This window comes from Sus scrofa, chromosome 8, assembly GCF_000003025.6.
Source record: "Sus scrofa isolate TJ Tabasco breed Duroc chromosome 8, Sscrofa11.1, whole genome shotgun sequence".
Taxonomy (NCBI): domain Eukaryota; kingdom Metazoa; phylum Chordata; class Mammalia; order Artiodactyla; family Suidae; genus Sus; species Sus scrofa.
The window spans coordinates 77388323-77414084 of NC_010450.4; the positions used below are offsets into that span (position 1 = coordinate 77388323).

At 43.6% G+C, this 25762-nt stretch overlaps 1 protein-coding gene across 5 annotated transcripts in view; it reads right to left on the reverse strand.

The window, feature by feature from the left end:
- FAM160A1 (family with sequence similarity 160 member A1) overlaps positions 1-25762 on the reverse strand; it is a 299486-nt gene that overhangs the window by 59697 nt on the left and 214027 nt on the right. For all 5 annotated transcript variants that reach the window (XM_021101513.1, XM_021101517.1, XM_021101515.1 and 2 more), the window contains 2 exons: positions 13231-13389; positions 10894-10980 (listed from right to left, as the gene is read on the reverse strand). In XM_021101513.1, coding sequence (XP_020957172.1) covers positions 10894-10980; positions 13231-13389 — 246 coding nt within the window. The remainder of the gene's footprint in view (positions 1-10893; positions 10981-13230; positions 13390-25762) is intronic.

The following is a 25762-nucleotide window of genomic DNA, read 5'->3' on the forward strand; positions in this document are numbered from 1 at the left end:
TCTCTGCCTCCAGCTACCCCACACAGCCCCACCGTCTGCCCTAATTTCCCAATGGTCTCCAAAGAAGGGAGCCAAACAGCCCACAAAACAGACCATCCTAATCCATGAGGCACCTGACAGAAATGATGTGATGGAGCCCAGGGGGCCATTTACACAACCTGGGTCCCTCTTCTAACCCTCCTGGGACCAGGGCAGCCCTAAAGCCATCTCTGGCTGCTACTGCCTACTGTGTGAGGGAATCCCACCAGCCTGGGGTCCCTGAACACAGATTTCTCCAAGATGGTGACAAAGCCAGTCAGTCCACTCCACTTCTGTTCCTGTCTGCACCCGATCAGCCTGGTCACTACAAATACAGTGGGCGGGGGGGTGCGCATCTCTCTCTACCTGGGGACCTTCCTTCAGAACCATCATCATCCTCAGACATGGATTCATCACCTAAAATATACAGCACACCATGGTACCCACGAGGGTCGGGAGCAGCAAACTTTTCTGCCAGACAATATTTCAGGCTTTGGGAGTCACAGCTAGTCTCTGTTGTAAACTCCTTTTAAAAAAAAAATCTTCAAAAAGCATAAAAAATTCTTAATTGCAGTAAAATATACATGACACAAAATTTGCTATCCTAATTTTTTTTTCTTTTTTTTTAGGTCCGCACCCATGGCATACGGAAGTTTCCAAGCTAGGGGCTGAATCAAGCTGCAGCCGCAGCTGCCGGCCTACACCACAGCCACAGCAATCGGGGATCCAATCCGCAACTGCAACCTATACCACAGCTCACAGCAACACCAGATCCTTAACCCATTGTGAGAGGCCAGGGATCGAACCTGCAACCTCATGGTTCCTAGTCAGATTCGTTTCCGCTATGCCATGATGGGAACTCCTAAGTGAACTTACTTTCTAAAGGAATTTTTAGCCAATAGCTTTATATAAAATCTTTCTTTTATATTAAAGAGAAAGTGTCACGCTCCCAGTGTAGGGGTTTTTTATTATTATTATCTTTTTTTTTTTTTTGCTTTTTTAGGGCCACACTAGTAGCATATGGAAGTTCCCGGGCTAGGGGTCAAATTGGAGCTATAGCTGCTGGCCTACACCACAGCCTCAGCAACACCAGATCAGAGCCACCTCTGTGACCTACACCACAGTTCACGGCAACTCCAGATCCTTAACCCACTGAGCCAGGCCAAGGATCAAACCAGCATCCTCAGAGATACCAGTCAGATTTGTTTCTGCTGAGCCACAACGGGAACTCCCCATCCTGACCATTTTTAAATGTACGTTTTAACGGTATTGTGTACATTCACACTGTTATACAACCAACATCACCAGAACTCTTTGCATCTTACCAAAACTGAAACTCTCTACCCAATAAACAACTCCATGCTCTCCCCTCCCCCAGCCCCTGGCAACCACCAATCTACTTATGTCTGCACGAATTTAACTGTTGCAGATACCTCATGGAGATGGAATCAAACAACATTTGTCTTTTTATGACAGGCTTATTTCACTCAGTGTCCTCAAGGTTCATCCACATTGTAGCAGATGTTAGAATTTCCTTCCTTTTTAAAGCTAAATGATAATCCGCTGTATGTATATACCACATTTCTCTTTAGCCATTCAACTACAGATGGATGTAAAAACAATTCTATTTTTTATTTGATGATGAAAGTTTAATTTTTTAAGATTTTTTTCTATTATACTTGATTTACAATGTTCTATCAATTTCTAGTGTACAGCAAAGTGACCTAGTCATGTATATGTGTATGTGTGTGTGTGTGTGTGTGTGTGTACTCTTTTTCTCACCTTATCCTCCATCATGTTCCATCAGAGGTGACTAGATAGGGGGAGTTCCCATCATGGCTAAGTTGTTAGCGAACCCGACTAGCATCATGAGGATACGGGTTCGATCCCTGGCCTTGCTCAGTGGGTTAAGGATCCGGTGTTGCCGTGAGCTGTGGTGTAGGTTGCAGACGTGGCTCGGATCCTGCATTGCTGTGGCTCTGGCGTAGGCCGGTGGCTACAGCTCCGACTGGACCCCTAGCCTGGGAACCTCCATATGCCGCAGGTGCAGCCCTAACCAACAAAGAAAAAAACAAAAAAACAAACAAAAACGAAATGACTAGGTATAGTTCCCTGTGCTATACAGCAGGTAGAAACCATTCTTACTCTCTGGATATCCAAAAAGAGGCCACGGGCTGGATCTACCCCACAAATCATAGCTGCCAATCCTTTCAGAGAGGCATCAAAAAATATCACACAGACCAGAGGTTCTAAAATTTTCTCAGTCCCTGGCACCTTCAGTACATCAGTAGTGTTTTCACATTTATTAAGCATTTAAGCCCAAAGAGCTTAACATGTGGTTAAGTCCTAACAACTTAACCTCTGTGGGGCACTGGAACCTCAGAATCAGGCTGGACACTGCCAACCTCTGTCCCTGTTCCACAGGGATTTTTTTTTTTTTTTTTTTTTTTTTTTTGTCTTTTTGCCTCTTGTAGGGCTGCTCCTGCGGCATATGGAGGTTCCCAGGCTAGGGGTCCAATCGGAGCTGTAGCCTCCAGCCTATGCCAGAGCCACAGCAACACGGGATCCGAGCAGTGTCTGTGACCTACACCACAGCTGACAGCAATGCCGGATCCTTAACCCACTGAGCAAAGCCAGGGATCGAACCCGCAACCTCATGGTTCCTAGTCAGATTCGTTAACACTGAGCCACAACGGGAACTCCAAGACGGATTTTCAAGTGATACTAACTTTTAAGCACAGGACCCACCAAAAACTCAGTTTTGCATAAGAATGATCATATTGAAGGGAATGTCTATTTCAAGCTGAAAGGGACTCACTTCAAGTTAGTTAATTCACATGGTGTCCAACAGGTGTCGTCATCGTACTTCCCTCATAAATGCAGGCGCTTTTCTCGGAGTTCCCTGGGGAAGCCCAGGGTTCCTCGGTACACTGCCTGGGAACTGCAGATAGCGCCGGTTTCAGATAGTCAGGGCAACAGGGTCAAATACCAAGAACATGCCACATGAAGGAAGGGAACACTCGCTCAGTGCTAAATGGCTGACAGGGACACTGAGCCACTGATTCCAGAAGAGATGAGCCGAGAGCTCCCATGGTCAGGGACAGGTGTCGGGTGGAATGGGATTAAGGCCGCCCCCTGAAGAGACAGTAAGGCCCCGTGGGAGAAAAGCAAGCCAAGCAGATGGACTCAGTGCAGAAGAGGCCCTGAACCAAGAGCCAGGGAGGCCTAGGGAGGAGGGTGTGGAGCAGTGTGCAAGCTGAGGGGACCCAGGAGACACACCCCTCAAGGTTTCAGAGGAAGGGGGTGCATGTAAACACGTGTTTAGAAAACTTAATCCAGGAGTTCCCACTGTGGCTCATCGGGCTAAGAACCTGGCATCATGTCTGTGAGGATGCGGGTTCGATCCCTGACCTTGTTCAGTGGCTTAAGGATCCAGCATTTCCAAGAGCTGTAGTGTACACTGAATATGTGGCTTGGATCTGGTGTGGCTGTGGCTGTGGTGTAGGCTGGTAGCTGTAGCTCCAATTTGACCCCTAGCCTGGGAACTTCCATATGCTGCAGGTGCAGCTGTAAAAAGAGAAAAAGAAATAAAGAAATAAAATTAAAAATTAAAAAGAGAAACTTAATCCAGCAGCTGTGCGTGCAGCCACCTGAGGAAAGAAGATGCAGCGGTGAAACCCATCAGCGAAACTAACCCTAGTCCGTGTGAGATGGGAGCATGGACATCATCAGGAGAGAAACAAAAAGGACCAAACTAAACACCTGTATGGGGAAAAGCTGGCCCTACATGAGGGGAGAGCATAAGCAGAGACTCGAGAACAAGCCAGGCTCTGGACCAGGTAACTGGGGGCGGGGAGGTGTGCAGAGGCTAAGGTGTCCTGGAAACAGAAGATATCAAGCGCGGCTTTGGTGACCTACATCTGCAGGCCGGCCTCTCAGATGAAGAAACCCAGCTGGTAGCTGATCCCAGGCTGAAGGCAGAGCCCAGGGGCTGCCCCCACTTTGGGCAGGAAAGGAGGGCATCAGATCAGGGGAGCGACAGACTGAAAAGAACAGGGGAGCCCAGAGGGTGGAGGCCATGGAGAAAACAGGCAATTCCAGTTGAAGCCTCAGGCTTGTACATAAAGCCATTCACTGAAATCCCACTATTTTTAAACCAGTGTTGAAAGTGCATCTGATGATCTGATGAGGGGAAACCGGCAGCTGTACACAGGCGGGTAGGAGGGCAACCTTCCCTTTTTTTTTCCTGCCATGCCCGTGGCATGTGGAAGTTCGAGGGCCAAGGATCGAACCTGAGTCACAACAGCGACTCGAGCCCCTGCGGTGACAATGCCTTAACCCACTGCATCACAAGGGAACTCCAGTCTTCCCTGCTCTTGAACCTCCTTACTTTCTGATTTTGCTGTTGTTGCTGTTCCCCACCACTTCTCAAAATGCCAGTCCACCTGCTGGCCTTCTCTTGTCCCCACCTCATTGTTCTTGAGACCCTTATCAGCAGACACCCCTCTGCACGCAAACTCCCTGCTATGAACAGAAAGGCTCCCCTGCCCTGGGCATCCAGCTGGGGCCTCTCCTCAGCCCTCACGCTCCGGGGGCGGGGGTGGGGGGCTTTTATCAAAATGCGTACCCTTGAGCTCTGTGCTCAGCCATTCTGCCCCACGGGCACCCCTTCCAGGCTCAGCCCCGAGTCACCCTCCCTAAGTACCCACGCTGTGTGGCCAAGCCCCTCACCACTGCCTCCCCCACCCCCAACCCCCAGCTCCCTTCCCTGCTCCAGCACTTATCTTAGCCCATCTTATTTTAAGTTTGTGGTTGACCTGTCACTCTCATGGGTCCCAGATCACAAACTTCACAGAGTCAAGAGGGTTTTTCCATGGCCTCCATCTCCCCACGGGGGCTGCGAGCACACCCTTCGTCTGTTGCATGCTCACGAAGGGGTCCCTGAACAAACACTACTATCCTCTGATGCATACAGGATGGCAGGATCTGCCCTGGAAGAGGTCTGAGAATACCTCTGCCCATTACAGTATAGTTTTCAGAATGCTCTCATGTTTGGAAGTTTCCACTGTGGTGCAGTGGGTGAAGAATCTAACTGCAGTGGCTCAGGTCACTGCAGAGGCTTGGGTTCCATCCCCAGCCCCACAGAGTGGGTTAAAGGATCTGGCATTGCCATAGCTGTGGGGTAGGTTGCAGCTACAGCTCAGATTCAGCTCCTGGCTGGGGGGACATCCATATGCCATGGGGGCGGCCATACAACACAAAACAAGAATGCTCTCGAGTTTGAGGAAAGATGAATATGCTATTCCCCCTGTGCAGCTGAGGGAAAAAGACTCAGGGTAAAAGCTTGGCACAAGGAGGTCACATAGCAGCAAATACAAGAGCAGGGATTAGAACCCAGATTTTATTTTATTTATTTATTTATTTTTGGTCTTTTTAGGGCCACACCCACAGCATATGGAAGTTTCCAGGCTAGGGGTTGAATAGGAGCTACAACTGCTAGCCTACACCACAGCCACAGCAACGCGGGATCCAAGCCATGCCTGTGACCTACACCACAGCTCATGGCAGCACCATATCCCTAACCCACTGAGCAAGGCCAGGGATTGAACCTGTGTCCTCATGGATACTAGTCGGGTTCGTTAACCACTGAGCCACAATGGGAACTCCAGTACCCAGATCTTCTGACTCATGGTCTAGCACCGTTTCTCCACACGCCCTGCCCCTGTGTGAATCCGTGTAATAATAAGCTTGACCTGCTGATAGCCTGCCTGTGCCTGACATATTTCTTTGCTGTTTATTCATGTCTCGGATATTGTTAGCATCATATCTGCCCATCACAATAAAACTATGTGTTAGGTTCCAGAGGATAAGGATATCAACACATTGAGTCAGGCAGTAAGTGTGAACCATACTTTCCTATGGGTTTCTAGAAAATTTTAAGCCTCAATTTACGTAAGCACCAAACCCCAGCACAGGGTCGCGGGGGCCGTATCTCCCTGCTGATGAACACGCCACCGCACTGAAACAAGTGCGGACGGGTGCTGACGGCTTCCACGTGCCCAGCTCCAGCCGCTCTCGGTCCTCTCCACCCTGCCTGGAGCCCCAGGTCACCCACCTGGAGCACTTTTTCTCCACGGTTCCCCAGCCACCTGGATTCCACTTGGGTTCACCCGGTGGGAGCCCAGGAGGCGGTCAGAGGAAGGGAAGAGAATGAGGTTTGGCTAGGTATTCCCCTGACTCCCTCTCACATGGTTGTAACCATGTCTGAAGTTCCTGGTTCTCATCAGGTGACCCGGTCCACCCAGCTCTCTGACTCTTGACACATTCCGTCCCAGGCTGGTAACCTGCCCAGAATATGGCCACAAACTCTCTGACACTCCAACCACCAAGAGGTGGGCAATCAATACTATATACGGAATAGATGGGTAGCCGGGACCTACGGTCCAGCACAGGGAAACCTGTTCCGTCTGTGTGGTAGCTGGTATGGGAAGAGAAACGGGAAGAGAATCTGAAAAGGACTGGATGTATGTATATGCATAACTGATTTACTCTGCTGTACACCTGAGATGAACACAACTTTGTGAGTCAACTACAATCCAATAAAAATTTTTTTTCTTTTTTCTCTTTTTTTTTTTTAGGGCCATACCTGCAGCATATGGAAGTTCCCAGGCTAGGGATCGAATCAGAGCTGTAGCTGTCGGCCTACTCCACAGCCACTGCAACACGGGATCCGAGCTACATCTGAGACCTACACCGCAGCTTGTGGCAATGCCAGATCCTTCCCCCAGTGAGCGAGGCCAGGGATTGAACCCCCATCCTCACAGATACTATGTCGGGTTCTTAACCCACTGAGCCACAATGGGAACTCCCAACAAAATTAAAAAAGAGCCTTGAAAGCTCTGTGACTACTGTGAACAAAATATGGCAGAAGGGACACTGTTCCAGCGTCCAGACCGGAGCTTGTACTAAGGGACACTCAGGTGGACCTGTTCCTGGAAGAATAGGAACAGCCTCCCTCAGATGGCACAGAGGGCTTGGACACTGCAGCCCCCCTCTCCACACCCATCACCTGGGGTCCAGTGTGCATCGCAGCCCCACAGCCCACCTGCCTTCCCCGCCGCACTTCACTCTTTCTCTCTGACAAGCGTTTCCCTCATGAAACCCTGCGCACTTTATTCTATCTTGGCATCCTCTCCTCTGAGGACCCACACTGATACGACCACACCATTAACTAGTGTATATGTAAATACATAATGTATAACATACATATTATAGAGTAATCACAATATGTACATATGTTTATATTTATATATAGATACACAAAAATTTATATATATAATACAAATTTATATATTTATCTATTTTATATATGAATACATAAAACCAGTTGTATACAATGCGACGTTTATATCTATGTCTAGGTCTAGCTCCTAAATGATGTATATTAACACCGTATCATCTTCTTTAATGTGACTTTCACAAAGTATGATTCTGACCTATTTCCAAACACACGCCCTTCCCTACAATGTCCAAATAGGCTCCTAAATCCCTTATTCAAAACCCTGAAGACCATGAGTATTTTGGAATTCCAAACTTTTCAGAAAGGAATAGGTACATCTGCCATATCTGACATAATCAACCAGCAGGTCTGGGCAGAACTCTATAATCAAATATACGGATAGTTCTTTCACGAAACATACAAACAGTAACATAAGTGGTATAAAAACAAACAACCTCGGAGTTCCCGTCGTTGCTCAGTGGTTAATGAACCCGACTAGGAGCCATGAGGTTTCAGGTTCGATCCCTGACCTTGCTCCAGCTACAGCTCCGATTAGTCCCCTAGCCTGGGAACCTCCGTGTGCCGCAGGTGTGGCCCTAGGAAAAATAAAATTAAAATAAATAAGTAAATAAATAAACAAATAACCTCAGGACAGTTTCAGGTATGGTTTTGCCACCAAGTTGAGTTCCGCAAGGGTAGACTATACTGCCGTATATTAATTATTTTCTAAAAATTCAGTTTTCAGAGTGTTTAGAATTTCTGAGCTACAAGTAGGGGACTGAGGACCTTATGTCCCCATTACAGAAAACTCTGCAGCCCCTTAAAAGACACCAGCTACTCCTTTATGCCAATAGAGAAGAGAAAACAACCGTCCCCCGGTGCGGGGTGGACACCATGCAGAGAGGGCAGGGCCCTAGTCCAAGGACACAGAGTGGGGGGCACACAGCAGAGGCGACCTTCCCCGTCAAGACCCCACTCCCCGCCTTTCACTACCCACAGCCCTCTGTAACAACTTCATCTCTGGTTCAGAAATGCTGTGCAAACATTGTTTATGCGTATTGGTCATGATGTGGGAAAATTTTTAAGCCTGAATTTATTTATCTTATGAGACAGAGAAAGTTCACCTCTGCACACAGCCTCCATTGACAGCAGGCAATGACCATATGAGACATCAACTCGGGGCTGACACGGTCCACAAAGAAAATGTATTTACGATGTTAAATAAGGCTCAAGGCAAAGGACACAAAAGTGGGAGATACCGACAGGATCCCCTCCAGTCGACCTGAGAAGACCTGAGACTCCAGGGGAGGACACAGGGTTGTGTCTGCTCCACCCGGAGCTCATCAAGAAACATCCAGTTCTGGACGCCCTCCTCTGCCTGAGCCCCTCGTCCTGCACATGTCAGAGGCTCTTCTCAGCAGCCAAGCTGGGAGCCCAGAGCTGGAAAGGGGGGGCCTTTCACTCCCCCTGCCCTGCTTCTCCCTAAACCTTTTCATTCCAAGTGGTAGAAACACAAACAATAAACGATCAAGAGCAGGGAGAAAAATAAATTAAGAAGGAAATGTTCTCCCAGTCACTAAACAGCCCAGGGAGAAACGGTCTACCATGGAAAAAAGGTAAGGAATCCTAAATAGGGATGGGAACTTCACATCTAATATTATGATATTACTTTTGTATTTTATCTATTCAGAATTGACTGTTTTTGCCCCACAATAAGCAGGTATTAATAACCTCACCCAATTTTTTCAACCTCATATTTTAATTACAGCGTAATTGAGAACAATATTAGTTCATATATATAAGTGCTATTATTTTTCTCTGTGAAGCACTGTCTGGGGATGTACTGAACGCCAACACTCTCCCTGGCATTTTAACAAACACCAGTCCATGTGTGTGCTGCTTATTCAGCGCCCCCAAGTTTAAGGGACTTCGTCCCCAGGGAACAAAACACGTGTGAACCCTAACCCCAAGGAGCAGGCAAAGCGCTGCAGAGACACTGCCCAAAGCCCTCTGCATCGAATGATTCACTTCCACTTGTGCCAAGTGCTGTGTAGGAAAGGACTCAGTGACCAGGCAGAGCCTCATGACAGCTCTCGAGGTGGATCTCACCCTCGATTATGGATAAAGCATGAGTAATACCTGTAACCTTGGAGTACACTAATTATAATAACATAAAATATCCTGAGCAAAGAATAATCACAATGATCACTATTATGATATAACTTGGGAAACTGTTTTATGTCAACCAATGAGAATATGGATGGGAATAAATAAGGAAGAAAGTCTACATGTACAGGGAACTATATGGATAACAACTGCCTAAGAATTTCCAGGACCCTGTTCTATTCCCCCAGAAAGGAAAATTCCTCCACGCAGAGGCTTAAAGACTTTCAATACAGGATACCCACCCTTCCTCCAGGACAGCAACGTACTAACACAAGGACAACCTAGAAACCAAGGCAAGGTTTGTGTTTTCCAAAGACATGTCCTGAATTTTCCAAGACAAACTTAGTATCCGAGACTTGGTTCCCTTGTGCCCATAAGCCACCAAAATAACATGGAATCCTCAGTATTTTGAGGTCCAAGGTGACCTCCTGAACCTAGAAGTAACACAAAAATCTTAGTCTGACCAAGTAACCTGCCTGTCATGGAAAATACCACTGCTGTGCTTAAAAGGCACTAAATGCTAAGAGGTGGCCAACCATCTTCCATCCAGACCTGCTGCTCTAGAGGAGAATGCCCATCAGCATTATGCCAGGCTTCAAAGGTGCCCTCATCAGGTGTTCTTGGATTCCATAAAATAAGAGCACGTGGAAACAGGCCTTTCAGGTAGATCAAGGTGGGCATTCCATCAAAAGACATGACAGTGTCCCCTGCTTCCTGCTTCTCTCCTTGCCAGGGCTGGCAACTCCAATAATTTGACAAAGATTCTCTGAACTAAAGACCATACATGTCTCTTTACTTAGTGAAGAAAAAACAAAACCAAAAAAACACAGCTCCTTAAAATCCAAATTCTAGGTCCATGGACATCTATCAGCTCATAATAGAAAAGACATCAGCTGATTTATTATACAAAATGAGGGCATTGCAAGGAACTCAGAGTGATGCTAATGAGATGGCTAACCTTAACTTGGCTTTCCTTTAATTCTTGCTGTCACAAAACTGTTAGAATAAAAAATAATGTTCTATTAAGGAGATGGCAATTCCCATGGCACTTGTGGCACCAGCACCCCCCTCTTTGTCCACAGTAAAGCTCACAGTCTCTATGACAGACTTGTTAGGCTCAGAGGACAGCTTAACAGTGAGGTCCTAGCAGCCACCACCTGCGGGCTCAGGTGGACACAAGAGCTGCCAAGGCTCATTTAGACCACCTTACCCCACATTCACAAGGTCCTGCTCCATGACACCAAACGGATCCCATTGGACTTAAGCTGTTGTCATCTTTGAGACCTGTGTTTGATAATGGTAAGAAATACGGATGGAATGAGAAGGAAAATAAGGTGCAAGTCACCATCAAGTCAGTTACACTGTGTTTGCCTTCCTCAGTTTCCATCCATTGAGCTACAGAGGAGAGAGTCCATTCACCAATCACCAACCTTATGGAGAGCAGGAGCCAAGACTGGGACCAAGAATCCATTGTAAATATAATTGACAAGCTGATTACGAATCAAGGGGTGCGCCACCTACGAGAGAAACAGATAGTCATGGAAAGGACAGAGAGCTCAGTCTTTAGGTCTTCTTTAAATCAAACATGTCTGGGTGCACCCTGAATTCAAAAAGGAAACCCAAATGTTGGCCATTTATTCCATGGCTAAAGATTAATTTTTCAAACCACCATCCAATTTTTGCAGGTGGTTTATGCCAGTGTAAAGAGCCTGGACCTTCAAATTTTAAAATGGGTAATTTTAAGTTTCTATTTGAAAAAAACAGACAATAAATAGACTGAATATGTATATGGACTCATAAACTATAGTCCACAGATGGGAAAATATAATTTTTGCTCTGTAACTTCATCTATGTCCTATCTCAACTTGTGACTAATTTAAAAAAATAATAACTGTCAAAATGGACAAGGGAATTCATTCGTTTTGCTGGCAGGAAAAAAATTTCTCATTTTGAAATATATTTTCTGATCATCATTTACATCAGGGAGGAAGGCATTTAGAAAATATTTGCATAAAAAGTGGATACTGTTAAGAAGCAGAAAACATTCTCAGAGGTACAACACTTCCTATATCTAATTTTCAATACATATTTAGCATGGATAAGCCTTACTAATATCCTCTTTTTTTTAGCCTTTTTTGTTTAGTCCCTGAGCCAGGCATCAAATCCGAGCCACAGCAGTGACCTGAGCTGACAATTCAGATCCTTACCTGACAATGCCAGATTCTTAACCCACTGAGCCACCAGGGAACTCCCTAATATCTTTTATAATTACAACTGTTCCACAGTATCTCTGGGGAATTGATTCCAGCATGCTCCTGCCCTACCAGGATACCAAAACCTGCAGATATTCAAATCCCTTGTATGGTATTAGTATTTGCATATAATCCACACACATCCTCCCCTACAAGTAAATCATCTCTAACCTACTTAGAGTACCGAATAAAGATAAATCGTTGTAAATATAATGTACACGCTAGGTAAAGAGTTGTTGGCGCACAGCACATTCAAGTTTTGCCTTTTTGGATTTTCTGAATTTTTTTGGAAATATGTTCAGATCCTCTGTTGGGTGAATCCACAGATGTGGAACCTGAAAGTATAGAGGGCCGACTGGGATCATTTCGGGAGTACCAGCAAAGAAAAAAATCGTTAGGTATACTGGCCTCCATCTCAAAATATGACATGAAATATATCATTTCTCTATTCTTAAACAGGCCTGGTAGCGTCACTATTCTTTCTTTAAAAAAAAAAAAAACAATAGAGTCAAACAATAAAGTAAAAAGCAATTTCTAGGGAAGTGAGGCTCGATCATTAAATTACTGATAATCTCTCTTCTGTGCATACATTTGGGGAGAAACTAATAGTTCCACCGTTTTTATTTCCACACATTTCTGCAAAGAAAACGTTGATAAACTATAATATTAAAGGAAAAAATAACTTAAGATGTAATCCATTTATCTTATACATAAATAATATTTCCTTTGACTTAGTAATAAAAATGAGATGGGAACGAAAGTAATTTACTTGCATTTTCTTCCAGAAGCCATTTCTTTACTTGGTAGATAAACAGATTATAACTAACATTTTTCACCTTACAATTACCATAAGGAAAATTTGATTTCCTAATAAATCCAACATTAAGGTAATGTCTGTGCTATACAGAAATACAACATTTTTTTTATGAAAACCGACTACGCCCTTAAGTATATATAAAATCTGGTTTTTATTGAAAATAGTAACAAGAAATCTGAAGGTAAAAATCTAATCAAGAAGCTAAGTATACTAGGGTTCAGTGGTTGTTTTTTCCCTGAAGCCGGCCAATTTCAAAGCAAATTTAATTTGTGTTGCTAAGAAGATGCTTAACTTCTTCTAAATTCAATTGGGATAACAATATTCTTTATGTAGTATGCACCATTAAGCAAAATAAAGTGTTTTTCCTTTTCCTTCCCAAGAAGACCTTGACGTGAAAGTGGTGTCATTGGGAGTACTTAGAAGCCTAAAAATATCTATTTAATGAGTCAGGCATTAAATTTATTTTTGGTGGCTAAGTGGATAATCAAAACAGAAATAACACTTTTTCTAAGGAAGATACAGAAAATCTACTCATTTTTTCCTCCATTAAAACTTCTCAGAAAACGATAAACTAACATTTTTACTCATTCAAGGACATTCAGTATGCTTAAAGCATCAGTATTTCATAAACATTTATTAAAACAAGAGAAGAAGTGTTTATAAAGGAATCCCTCACAACGTGTCGGCACCGAGCTGACCTGGATGACGGCGTTGCAGAACTCCAGCGAGTTCATGAACTGGACCAGGGGCGGGAGCAGGAGCCAGTCGTCCTTGAGAAGGCAGTGCCACTCCTCGCCTTTCTCTTCCAGCTTCGTCGGCAGGGAAGAGTAGAGGCCACTGAGCCCGGTCGCCAGCACCTGGGTCCAGAAACACAAATGGGATAAGCTCTTTCCCCAAGGTCTTACGCGGCAACCAACAGCTCCCAGAAAATGCGACCGCCGCCGCTGGTCCAAAGACCATACTTTAGTTGGGGGGGTCTCCTAGAAACAGAGGACACCGGCTGGCTGGGAAGGACCACTCCAGCAGAGGGGCAGGGCACACACGTCATGGGCAAACACACCTGCGGAGGCCACAGGTTGTTTCTTTCTCCTGTGCCAGACCCACGCAGGGCCGGGGGTGGGGGGCGGCGGGGGGCGGGGGGACCGCAAGATGAAGAAACCCGGATTCTGGCCCCCAAGGTGCTCAGGAGAGGGGCAAGCTCATAAGCGATGGGCTATATTATAGAACGCTGAGGGCAGATACAGAGGGGGGCCCCGGCCCCTGGCCGCGGCCAGGACAGAAGATCTCACCTAAGACCCAGGAGCAGCTTTATGAGAAGGATTCCCACAGACCTGTCAGAGCTGGTGGCGGACACGTGCATGTTTACACTTTAGCAAAGCGCTTTCATCTCATCTCCACAAAGCACAGAAAGAAGAAACTGGCGGTCACGGGTCAGGTAGATGTGACAACACTTCAAAGAGAGCTAAAGTGGGTCTAAACTGAAGCCTCAGCAGCAGGAAAAAGAATGGAGAAAAGTGAGTATCACATGTGGAGTGGGTGTGAGGGCGTTCTCACTACAGCATCCATCATGCCAGCAATCCAGGCATTAAGCCAAGGCTCTCAAGGTTCATCTCCTCCCTCAGTGCTCCGTCCCTAAATGACACCCACAGCGTTTGGGCTCAGTAACTGAGGGTGAGTGAGGACGCCAAATTGTCACACTATCCAGCTTGGTCATTAAGAAACAGGGATGCCTTTCTGTGGAAAGGTTCATTTGTGCCAAACCAGCTATAATGAAAAATAAAATCATTAATAAAAAAAATTTTTGAAAAGAAATAGGGATGCCTTAAATCAAGAGAGAACTGTAGAAAAGGAACACACACAGACGGAGTGCCTCTTGGTTTTCCCTGGTGGAAGTGAAGTGCATTTCTGGAGTGAAGAACCAGAGGTGGGCGGAGCAGGAGGGCGCACAGGAGTCAGATCCTGCAGGGTTCTGCAGGACAGATGAAGAGCTAGAGGGGCAGCCCAGGGGCCGGATGTGTGGGTCCGAAGCTGAGGAGAGGGATCCGGGTTAGAGACAGAGGTCTGGAGCCATCACATGTAGATGGTACCTGAAGCCATACAGACCAGAGGGAGTGGGGAGGGAGGATTAGTCAGATGAGCCATGAGAGAATAATCCGTAGTGCCTGGCACCAGATACAGAAAGTCAGAAGGATGCATGGGAGTTCCCGACATGGTTCAGTGGTGGTTGACACCAAATCAAACCTCATTTTAAAGGGGACTTTGAGAGTTCCCACCGTGGCTCAGGGGAAACGAATCCAATTAGTATCCACGAGGACGCACATTCAATCCCCAGCCTTGCTCAGTGGGTTAGGGCTCTGCTGTTGCCATGAGCTGTGGTGTAGGTCACAGATGCAGCTCAGAATCCCCGTTTCTGTGGCTGTGGTGTAGGCCAGTGGCTAGAGCTCCAATTTGACCTCTAGCCTGGGAACCTCCATATGCCTTGGGGGTCAGCCCTAAAAAAGACAAAAGAGACAAAAATTAAATAAATAAAAGGACGTGTGGATCCAGTATGCTGAACCTGGAAGAGTCACCTAGAAACCCTGCCTTGCTCCCAACCACACCCTCCAATTCCCTCCGTGTAGCAACTGTCTGCCTTGCCTTTATTACTTTATCAGCTGTCTCCTCCATCTCGCCCAGCCTGACCTGTTCACCCCCTGTCCAATCAGAAGCCAGCAGCTCTTCCCAGGAGTTCCCATCCCGCCAGCGGCAAAGGACAGGCTTGGGGCTTGAGCACCTGAGGCCTCAGTGCAGAGGAGCAGGAGGGAGACAGGGTAGGGGTAGGGGTATGGACTAGGAGCCCACAGCAGAGGCTGAGGGCAGTGAGATAAAGAGATGAGACCTTTCAATACTGGAAAAATCAAAAGATTAGATACATTTCTCTCTCTCTCTCTTTTTTTTTTTTTTTTTTTTTTGCCTTTTAGGGCCACACCCGAGGCATATGGAGGTTCCCAGGCTAGGGCGTCTAATCAGAGCTACACCACAGCCACAGCAATGCAGGATCTGAGCCTCAGCTGCCACCTACACCACAGTGCACGGCAACGCCAGATCCTTAACCCACTGAGCGAGGCCAGGGATCAAACCCGCAACCTCGTGGTTCCTAGTCAGATTTGTTTCTGCTGTACCACAATGAGAACTCCACTGTTCTCTTTCCCAGTGGCCTTTATTATTCCTTCATTCATTGACTCATTAAAAAAAAAAAAATCACTGAGCACCTCCAGGACAGGTACTGTGTTAAGTACAGGATGTACAAAAGGAAACAGTGTAGTGAGCTTATCTCTTTTTCAAAATAAGGGTATCTGTGGTCCCAAAGGAAAATGTCCCCTATTTAAAGCATTTAACTCCTTGTCTTCACATCCAAACAAATCATTTTAATTCCAGTTTTGAATGTGACCCCGGTGAGTTGCCTGTTATAATTAGAAACCTCTGGCAGAAAGAACAGAGACCAAAAGTTCTCCTTGAAGGGAAATCTAAACTTGATGCCACATTTTTAAAATCAATTACATTCGCTAATTCATGCTAAATTAACCACAGAACAAAGGCTTTAATTCTGCATACTACCGATTCCTTAACCACTTTGAGGCTTTGAAGATGAATTCATAAAGACAGGCTTAATTTGCCTGCCTAAAAAGCTGGGAATAACTATTCAGTATATCAATATAATTACAGCAACATTAATTTTCAAATTACATACATCGGTGACAGTAATTAAAAATATCACATACCTAATATTCTTCTTTTTAAAAGGATGCTCTGAAAAGGGCGTGGCTGAGATGCACACAGGGCCTGCCTGTACAGAAGGACAGGGTCGTGGGCCAACTGGACACGGAGATGTTTCATGTTCTCACCACTAGAAGTGGAGCCAGAGAATGTCTCTGTGACAGTCTTGAGCACAGAAAGAAAGCATGGAAGAAGCATGGAAGAAAACATTCTGCAGACCTAAATAGACACTTCTCCAAAGAAGACATATGGATGGCCAAAGGCACATGAAGAAATACTCTGCATCACTAATTATTAGAGAAACGCAAATCAAAACGACAATGAGGTACCACCTCACACCTGTCAGAGGAGCCATCATTAATAAGTCTACAGGTAACAACTGCTGGAGAGGGTGTAGAGAAAAGGGAACCCTCCTACACTGTTGGTGGGAATGTAAGTTGGTGCAGGCACTACAGAAAACAATATGAAGGTTCCTTAAGAAACTAAAAATCGGAGTTCCCATCGTGGCTCAGTAGTTAACGAATCCGACTAGGAACCATGAGGTTGCGGGTTCAGTCCCTGCCCTTGCTCGGTGGGTTAACGATCCGGCGTTGCTGTGGCTCTGGTGTAGGCCGGTGGCTACAGCTCCGATTCAACCCCTAGCCTGGGAACCTCCATATGCCATGGGAGTGGCCCAAGAAATAGCAAAAAGACAAAAAAAAAAAAAAAAAAAGAAAAAAGAAACTAAAAATCAAACTACCATATGACCCAGCAATCACACTCCAGGGCATATACATATGGACAAAACTTTCATTCAAAAAGATACATGCACCCCCAGGTACCTGCAGCACTATTCACAAGATCCAAGACATGGAAACAATCTAAATGTCCAGCAACGGATGAATGGATTAAGAAGAAATGGTATATATACACAATGGAATACTAGTCAGCCCTAAACAAGAACAAAATAGGTATTCCCATCATGGCTTAGAGGTAATGAACCTGACCAGGATACAGGTTCAATCCCTGGTCTCACTCAGTGGGTTAAGGATCTGGAGTTGCCGTGATCTGTGGTGTAGGATACAGATCCAGCTCATATCTGGCATTGCTGTGGCTGTGGTGTAGGCCAGCAGCTGTAGCTCCAATTCAACCCCTAGCCTGGGAACTTCCAGATGCCATGGTTGCAGAAAAAAAAAAAAATTAAACAAAAAAGAACAAAATAATGCCATTTTCAGTAACATGGGTAGAATTAGAGATTTTCTAGTAAGTGAAGTAAGTCAGAAAGAGAAAGACAAATACCATATGATATCACCTATATGTGGAATCTAAAATATGGCACAGATGAACCTAACTACAGAACAGAAACAGACTCAAAGGCATAGAGAACAGACTTGTGGTTGCACAGGGCGAGGTGGGAGCAATTGGGTTGGACAAGGAGTTTGGGATTAATAGATGCAAACTATTACATTGAGAATGGATAAGCAATGAGGTTCTGCTGTAGAGAACAGGAAACTATAATCGATCACTTGTGATAGAACATGATGGAACATAATACGAGAAAAAGAATATATATATTCGTATGACTGGGTCACGTTGCTGTCCAGCAGAAATTGACAGAAAATTGTAAATCAACTTTAATAAAAAAAAAATTTTTTTTAAAAACATTCTGCAGAATAAAGGGTACTACGCAGTCTTAAGATTCCAAAGCTTTACTGCTAATGTTTATATCATCCTTTCCAAAAGTGTGCTCAGAGATCAGATTCCTTCAACCAATCCACATAACATTTCTAGAACACCATCTAGAGACCAGCCAGAACACTGAACAAGTAAGACAAGCTCAGAAGGAAGAGGCTGCTAATAAACTAATAAACGCAAGAGAGCCCATTACTCCTCAGAGAGTTGCAGGGGGCCCTGGGGAACAGGAAGTGCAGAAAGGCAGGGCAACAATAGGTCTGTGCCATCAAACACTTGGAAAATCATCTGTAATCTATTTACTTTTCAGTTTCATTTTTAACTTAAAAATATATAGACCATTCAACAGCTAATTTTTTTAAAAAATGCTCATCCACTATTTTAACCTTTCACCTTACCACAAAAATAGTCATTATAAAACATTATATTTATTCCCAACACTTTAAGTATGGACCCAGTATTTTTTATTTCTCGTCTCTCAAGAGTCTTAAAAAAAACCAATCACCAGGAGTTCTTGCTGTGGTGCAAGGGACTGGCAGTGTCTCTGGAGCACTGGGAGGCAGCATTTTGTTGTTGTTGTTGTTTTTTAGGGCCGCACCCATGGCATATGGATGTTCCCAGGCTAGGGGTCGAATCCAAGCTACAACTGCCAGCCCACGCCACTGCCACAGCAATGCAGGATCCAAGCCGTGTCTGCAACCTACACCACAGCTCACAGCAATGCTGGATCCTTAACCCACCAAGTGAGCCCAGGGATCGAACCCGCAACCTCATGATTACTAGTCAGATGCATTTCTGCTGCACCACAATGGGAACTCCTGGGAGGCAGGTTTGATCCTCTGCCCGGCACAGTGGGTTAGTCCAGCATTACCACAGCTGTGGTGTATCTGGCAACTGCAGCTCAGATTCAATCCCTGGCCCAGGAACTCCATGTGCTAAGGGGCAGCCGAAAAAGAAAAAGAAAACTAATCACCATATATAACGATGAGGACGACAGACCGCTTGCCCGCTAGCAGTATAGCATGGTAATGGTTGAGACTGTGGATTTCAATATCAGACGCACGTGGTTTTGAACCTGACTCTGCCATTTACAGGCAGGTATCAAAGTCCTCTAAAGGGCAGTTTCTTCACTGAGTCGCTACAACGATGAAAGGAAAGAGTGCAGGTAAAGAGGTGAGCATCCTGGCTTAGACACAGCAGTCTGGAATGGAGGGAGTCAAGACGGCATGCACAGCGCAGGGAACAGGTCAGGAAAGGACCATCCATAAACATCTAATAGGACCCAGTTAATTTCAGCAAAAACAGAAAGATTTTCAGCAGATGGCTTTAGTCTGAAGCTAGCAGCAAAACACCTGGTGGGGACCATTTGAGACAACTTGCCAAAATAAAAAGCCTCATAAATTTCAGATAGGGGATACATAACTTTCCACCTACGGCTGTGTACCTAAAGGTTGCTCATTTCAATTTGCATTTCCTAGCGTGCAGATAGGCTGTTTTCTACTTTTGTCAACATGTAACAAGTGACAAGGGCTTAATCATCAATACTTGGTTTAAAAAAAAAAATCAAAAGAAGGGTGGCACAGTGGGTTGAGGACCTGGCACTGTCACTGCTGTGGCTCATGTCACTATTGTGGCGCAGGTTCAAACCCTGGCCTGGGAACTTCTGCATGCCAGGGGCATGAGAGGAGGCGGCAGAACCTGTAAGGTCTTCAGATCAACCACAGAACAGAAGTTTCCAAAAGTGATCCGGTTTCCTGAAAAAGTCACCACTCTTCCCAAAGCCTGATGCTAACACTGCTTGACAATCATACTAATTAGAGAAAGCTTTTTGCCAGTTGTGATCCTTAGCCGGATGGTTAATAGAGTATGCTTTTATCTTCAACATAAAGAGCTCTTTTTTTTTTTTAATTATGTTGTCAGATGTAATTATAGGAAACTAGGTACAAATGAGATTATGGGATCTATCCTGAGGGGCAACTTAACACAACGAAACTCTGTGTTCCATTCTAGCAAATAAGGTCAGCTGAGTATGTTTTTTCTCCAACTTTAATGAACTGTACAGTGTTTTAAAACATGTTTTTATAAAAGCAACAATTACTCAATGAAATCTGCCTAGAACTGAAGAAGCGGAAATCTGAATATTAAAAACACATTCTATCCTAGACCTCGTATATTTAAGTTTTTAAAATATGAAATATTACAAACATGTAAAACAGAATAGAACAGAAAACCACCCCCAAGATTTTAACAGACTTGTAACAAATTGTCATGCTTTCTTCAGAGCACTCTTTGTTTTTTCAAAAATAAAACATTACAAATAGAGCTAAAGCCTATTCCAATTCAGTTGCCATCCCTGCTCCTTCCTTTGCCCCCCAAAGCACCCACAGTCCTGAACAACTTAGTACATAGTATTCCTATGCTTGTTTTTTGTCTGTTTGTTTTTCTTTTTTTGGCTGCCCCACAGCATATGAAGCTCCTGGGCCAGGGGTCAGCTCCAAGCCGCAGTTGTGACCTATACCACATCTGTGACCTATGTCATGGTGGCAGCAACACCAGATCCTTTAACCTACTGCACTAATCTGGGGGTTGAATATGCATCTTTGCATGGCAGAGATGCCACTGAACCCACTGCCCCACAGTGGGAACTCCCCGTGCTGGTTTTTGTATTTCTCCTGCATTCATATGCTCCAAAAAAATAGTATACATGAAGATTTTGTCTGAAAATTGCATGGAAATTTAATTACATATGTATTACATTTAGTATGTAAATATTAACATTATATGTAACCTTCTGCTCCTTTGTTTTTAGATTTTATATTTTTTGTTTTTAGGTTTGTCGGCGCTTACAAATATAAATGCAGTTACATGCTAATAAATGTGATTCATTAATTAATTCAAGTATAATTGACTTCTATTAGTTTCAACACAACTCAGATAGGAATTTGCCATTTTTATAGATTATACTCTGTTCAAAGTTATTATAAAATATTGACTGTATTCCCCGTGCTGTACATTATGTTCTTGTAATTTATTTATTTTATCCTAGTAGTTTGTGCCTCTTAATCCCCTTCACCTATTTTGCCCTGATCTTGACCCCCCTTCCCTTCGATAACCAGGAGTTTTTTTCTCTGTATCTGAGTCTGTTACTGTTGTCATATTTGTTCATTTGCTTTATTTTTTATATACCACATATAACTGAAAACATACAGTATTTGTCTTTCTCCTGATTTATTTCACCAAGCATAATAGCCTCCAGGTCTATCCATGCCATTCCAATGGCAAAATGTCATTCTTTTTATGGCTGAGCAGTATTCCATTTTTATCCAAAGAAAACAAAACTTTAATTTGAAAAAGACATATGCGCCCCAAAGCTTACAGCAGCATTATTTATAATTGCCAAGATATGGAAGCAACCTAGCATCCAACAGATGAATAGAGAAAGATGTCATATACATACATGTGTGTGTATACATACATACATATAAAATATGTGTGTGTATACATATATACACATACAGTGTAATATTGCTCAGTGATTCATTCATTTTTGAATGCCCACTGACATAGAATAAACCAGTTTATCTTACCCTTAATATAGTTCCTTTTTGTTCTTTTCCTCAGATCACTATTCTATAGAATATCTTTTTGCCTGCATCCTTGTAAACATGTGCCAGATTCTCCTAGGACAGTTATCTAGAAGTGAAGGCACAGGATCACATGGTATGCAAATATTCATTGCATTAAATATCGCCGTATTGCTTCTCTGAGTTACTGTACCAATTTATATTCTCAAGAGTTCCTGTTTTTCCACCCCCTTGACAGTACTTGGTATTATCAGATGTCTAATCATTAGTCACTCGGATGCTGTTATCTGGTGTCTCATTGTGGATTCAATTTATATGTCCCTGATGTTAGGTAAGATGACCACATTTTCATACATTTATCAGCTTTGGGCGTCTTCTGAGAATTATCCATTCATATTTTTGCCCATGTTTCATCATTTTCTTATTAATGTGTAGTATTACAAATATTTTCATATACTTGGGGTACCAACCATTTGTAGTTATGTGTGGTGCAAATATCTTCTCCCAATGTGTGCTTTTGTTCTTTTTTTTTTTTTTTTTTTTTTTTTGTCTTTTTGCCTTTTCTTGGGCCGCTCCCACGGCATATGGAGGTTCCCAGGCTAGGGGTCAAATCGGAGCTGTAGCCACTGGCCGCCAGAGCCACAGCAATGCGGGATCTGAGCCGTGTCTGCAACCTACACCACAGATCACGGCAATGTCGGATCCTTAACCCACTGAGCAAGGCCAGGGATCAAACCCGCAACCCCATGGTTCCTAGTTGGATTCGTTACCCACTGAGCCACAATGGGAACTCTGTGTTTTTGTTCTTAACTCTAGTCTTTTCTTTATGATTTGTGCTTTAGAGGAAGTCTTAACATTTCACTACTTAATGCACAAGGTTGTATTAAGCACTTGTTCCTTGAGTCAGACCTGCCACGTTCAAATCTTGACCCTTTGTCTTACCAGCCATGTGGCCTTGAATGATTTTACTTAAGAATATTGTGCCTGGATTTCTTCATCTATAAAAAGGGAATAATACTAGTACCTACAGTTGTGAGGATTAGATGAGTTGATACAAATAAAGCACTAAGAACACCGTCTGAAACATAGTAAGTGCTCAACAAATATATTGTTGTTACCAATAATATTATTCATAATTATTTCGGCCATTTTTGACCTTTTTTACACTTTTATATGACTTTCAGCATCAATTTGTCACATTCCGTGGAAAAAAAAAAAACTCTCTTTGGATTTTAACTCTCATTAACACCTCACAAAATGCACCTTATAATTAAGAAAGGGAAAATTTTACCTGTACAGCAGAGGGATCTAAGGGTCATCACCTTATATGACCCAAGTGATCAGGCATGGCATCACCCACAGCAGGATAACCTAACACTTGCTTCTTGATGTGTCACCTGTATTCTTACCAAATGTTTTTAACCTGAATTTAATCAAGCATTTAGACCCAGCTCCCAATTTGTCAGAAATACAAGTCATAGGGATAAGTCAAGCTACACAACAAAGAAACTCAGCATGTGGGGCTTCTACCAACAATGGCTGATCTCTTAAAAAGTCCACTGTCATGGCAGGGGGTGGGGAGGAGTGGCAGGCTGTTATAGATTAATAGGGACTAAAGAGATACGACGTCAGAAATATTTGCAAACAACGCAACTCATAGGGGCTTAATTTCCAAAATATGCAAACAGCTCATACAACTCAACAACAAAAAAGCAAACAAGCCAATCCAAAAATGGGCAGAAGGACTAAATAGACATATCTCCAAAGAAGATATATGGATGGCCAACAGGGATATGAAAAGATGCTCAACATAGCTGATTATTAGAGAAATGCAAATCAAAACTATAATGAGGTACCACCTCACACCAGTCAGAATAGGCATCATTAATAAGTTGACAAACAAATGCTGGCAAGGGTGTAGAGAAAAAGGAACCATCCTACATTATTGGTGGGAATGTAAATTGGTGTGGCCACTTTAGAAAATAGTATAGAGGTTCCTCAAAAACTAAAAATAGAGCTGTCATATGATCCAACAATCCCACTCCTGGGCACATGTCTACACAAAACTGTAATTCAAAATGGTACATGCACCTCTATGTTCATAGCAGCACTATTCACAAGAGCCAAGACATGGCAACAACCTAGATGTCCACCATACAAACGGGCAAGGATGTGGTACATATATACAATGGAATACTACTCAGCCATAAAAAGAACAAAATACTGCCACTTGCAGCAACATGCATGGAATACAGATGATCATACTAAGCAAAGTAAGTCAGAAAGAGAAAGATAAATACCATATGATATCATTTATATGTGGGAATCAAAATATGACACAAATGGACATTTATGAAACAGAAACAGACTCACAGACACAGAGAACAGACTTGTGGTTGCCAAAAGGGAGGTGGGATGGGGTGGGGACGGAGTGGGAGTTTGGCAGATATAAACTAGTGTATGCAGGATGGATAAACAACAAGGTCCCACTATACTGACAGGGAACTTTATCAATATCCTGTGATAAACCATAAGGGAAAAAAATATGAAAATGAATGTATACATATGTATATCTTACTCACTTGGCTATACAGAAGATATCAACATAACATTGTAAATCAATTGTATGGCAATATTAAAAAGATTTAAAAAATAAATATGACAGTCAGAAATGTACCCTGTATTGGACTTCAGTTTTGAGGGGAAAAAATCTGTATAAGTCATTTGGGGCATAACTGAACTGAATATTAGATTATATTATATAATTATTGTATAATTTTCTTCGGTATAGTAACATTGCGATTATAGGAGTAGGTGCTTATTGTGGGAGCTACATACTAAAGTATCTTATGTCTGTAACTTAATTTCAAATGTCTATAATTTAATTTCAAACGGTCCAGTGAAAAACAAATAAAAAGGGTAGATGATAAATATGCCAAAGTATGACAAAATATCGACAATTTTGAATTTATGTGGTGCATATATGGTGTCCATTTCAGTAACCTTCCAAGTTTTCTGTATTTTGCTTTTTTTTTTTTTTTTTTTTTGTCTTTTTAGGGCCGAACCCGTGGCATATGGAGGTTCCCAGGCTAGGGGTCCAATAGGAGCCACAACTGCCAGCCTACACCACAGCCACAGCAATACGGGATCCAAGCCGTGTCTGTGACCTACACCACAGCTCACGGCTACGCCGGATCCTTAACCCACTGAGCGAGGCTAGGGATCGAACCCTCATCTTCATGGATGCTGGCCGGGTTCGTTAACCACTGAGCCACAACAGCAACTCCTGTATGTTGCTTTTTTCATAACAAAAAGTTGTTTAATATAAATTGCATTAACTTGATGGGGATTTATAGGAAAGTCTCATCTACACATTATCTACAAACTACAGGGATTTTTATTTATTATGATCTTCTTTTATGCCCTTCAATAAAGTTATATAAATTCTCCCCCCCCCCTTTTTTTTAACATATTCATTAGATTTATTCAGGCTACCTTAGAATTGTGGGGTTTTTTTTTTTAAGGTATCTTTTTAAAATCACTGTGCATATTGAACAGGTGATCTACCCAAATATTTTGATGATTTGTTTCAATACCTACACCCTTCTTTAATAGCAGAAGTACCCAAAGCAATTCAAAGCAGCCCTTTGTGCAGCTTCTTCATGGAATGGTTCATTGTTTAATAAGTTTCTGCCTCTCCAACACCACTCAGACCCAGCTCTTCCAACCCCTTTTTTCTTTCCCTAATGTGTGTCCCAGCTTCCTGAGCAACTCCCAGACTTACATACATTAAATGCCTACAGGAATTCTGATTACATTCTGTTCTTGATCATATTTCTTTAAGAACTCTCCAAACTGCATGACTGTGGCCACAGTGGTCAGCAGAATAATGGTCCCCCCAAAGCTGTCTACATCCTAATTCCTGGGCCTGTGAACTAATTAGGTTACGTGATAAAGGAATATTGAATTTGCAGATGGAATGAAGGGTGCTCATCAGCTGATGGTTCAATAGAGAGAGTCTCCTGAATGAGCTGGGTAAGCTCAGTGCAATCACAGGGTCCTCAAAGGTGGAAGAGGGAAACAGAAGAGCAGCATCAAGACGGAGGCTCTACGACAGAAGGATGGCCAGAGAGATGCGACAACCTTGACTGTGACATCGGGGGAGAGGGGCACGAGGTAAGGAATGTGGGTGGCCTCTAGAAGCTGGGGAGAGCAAGGA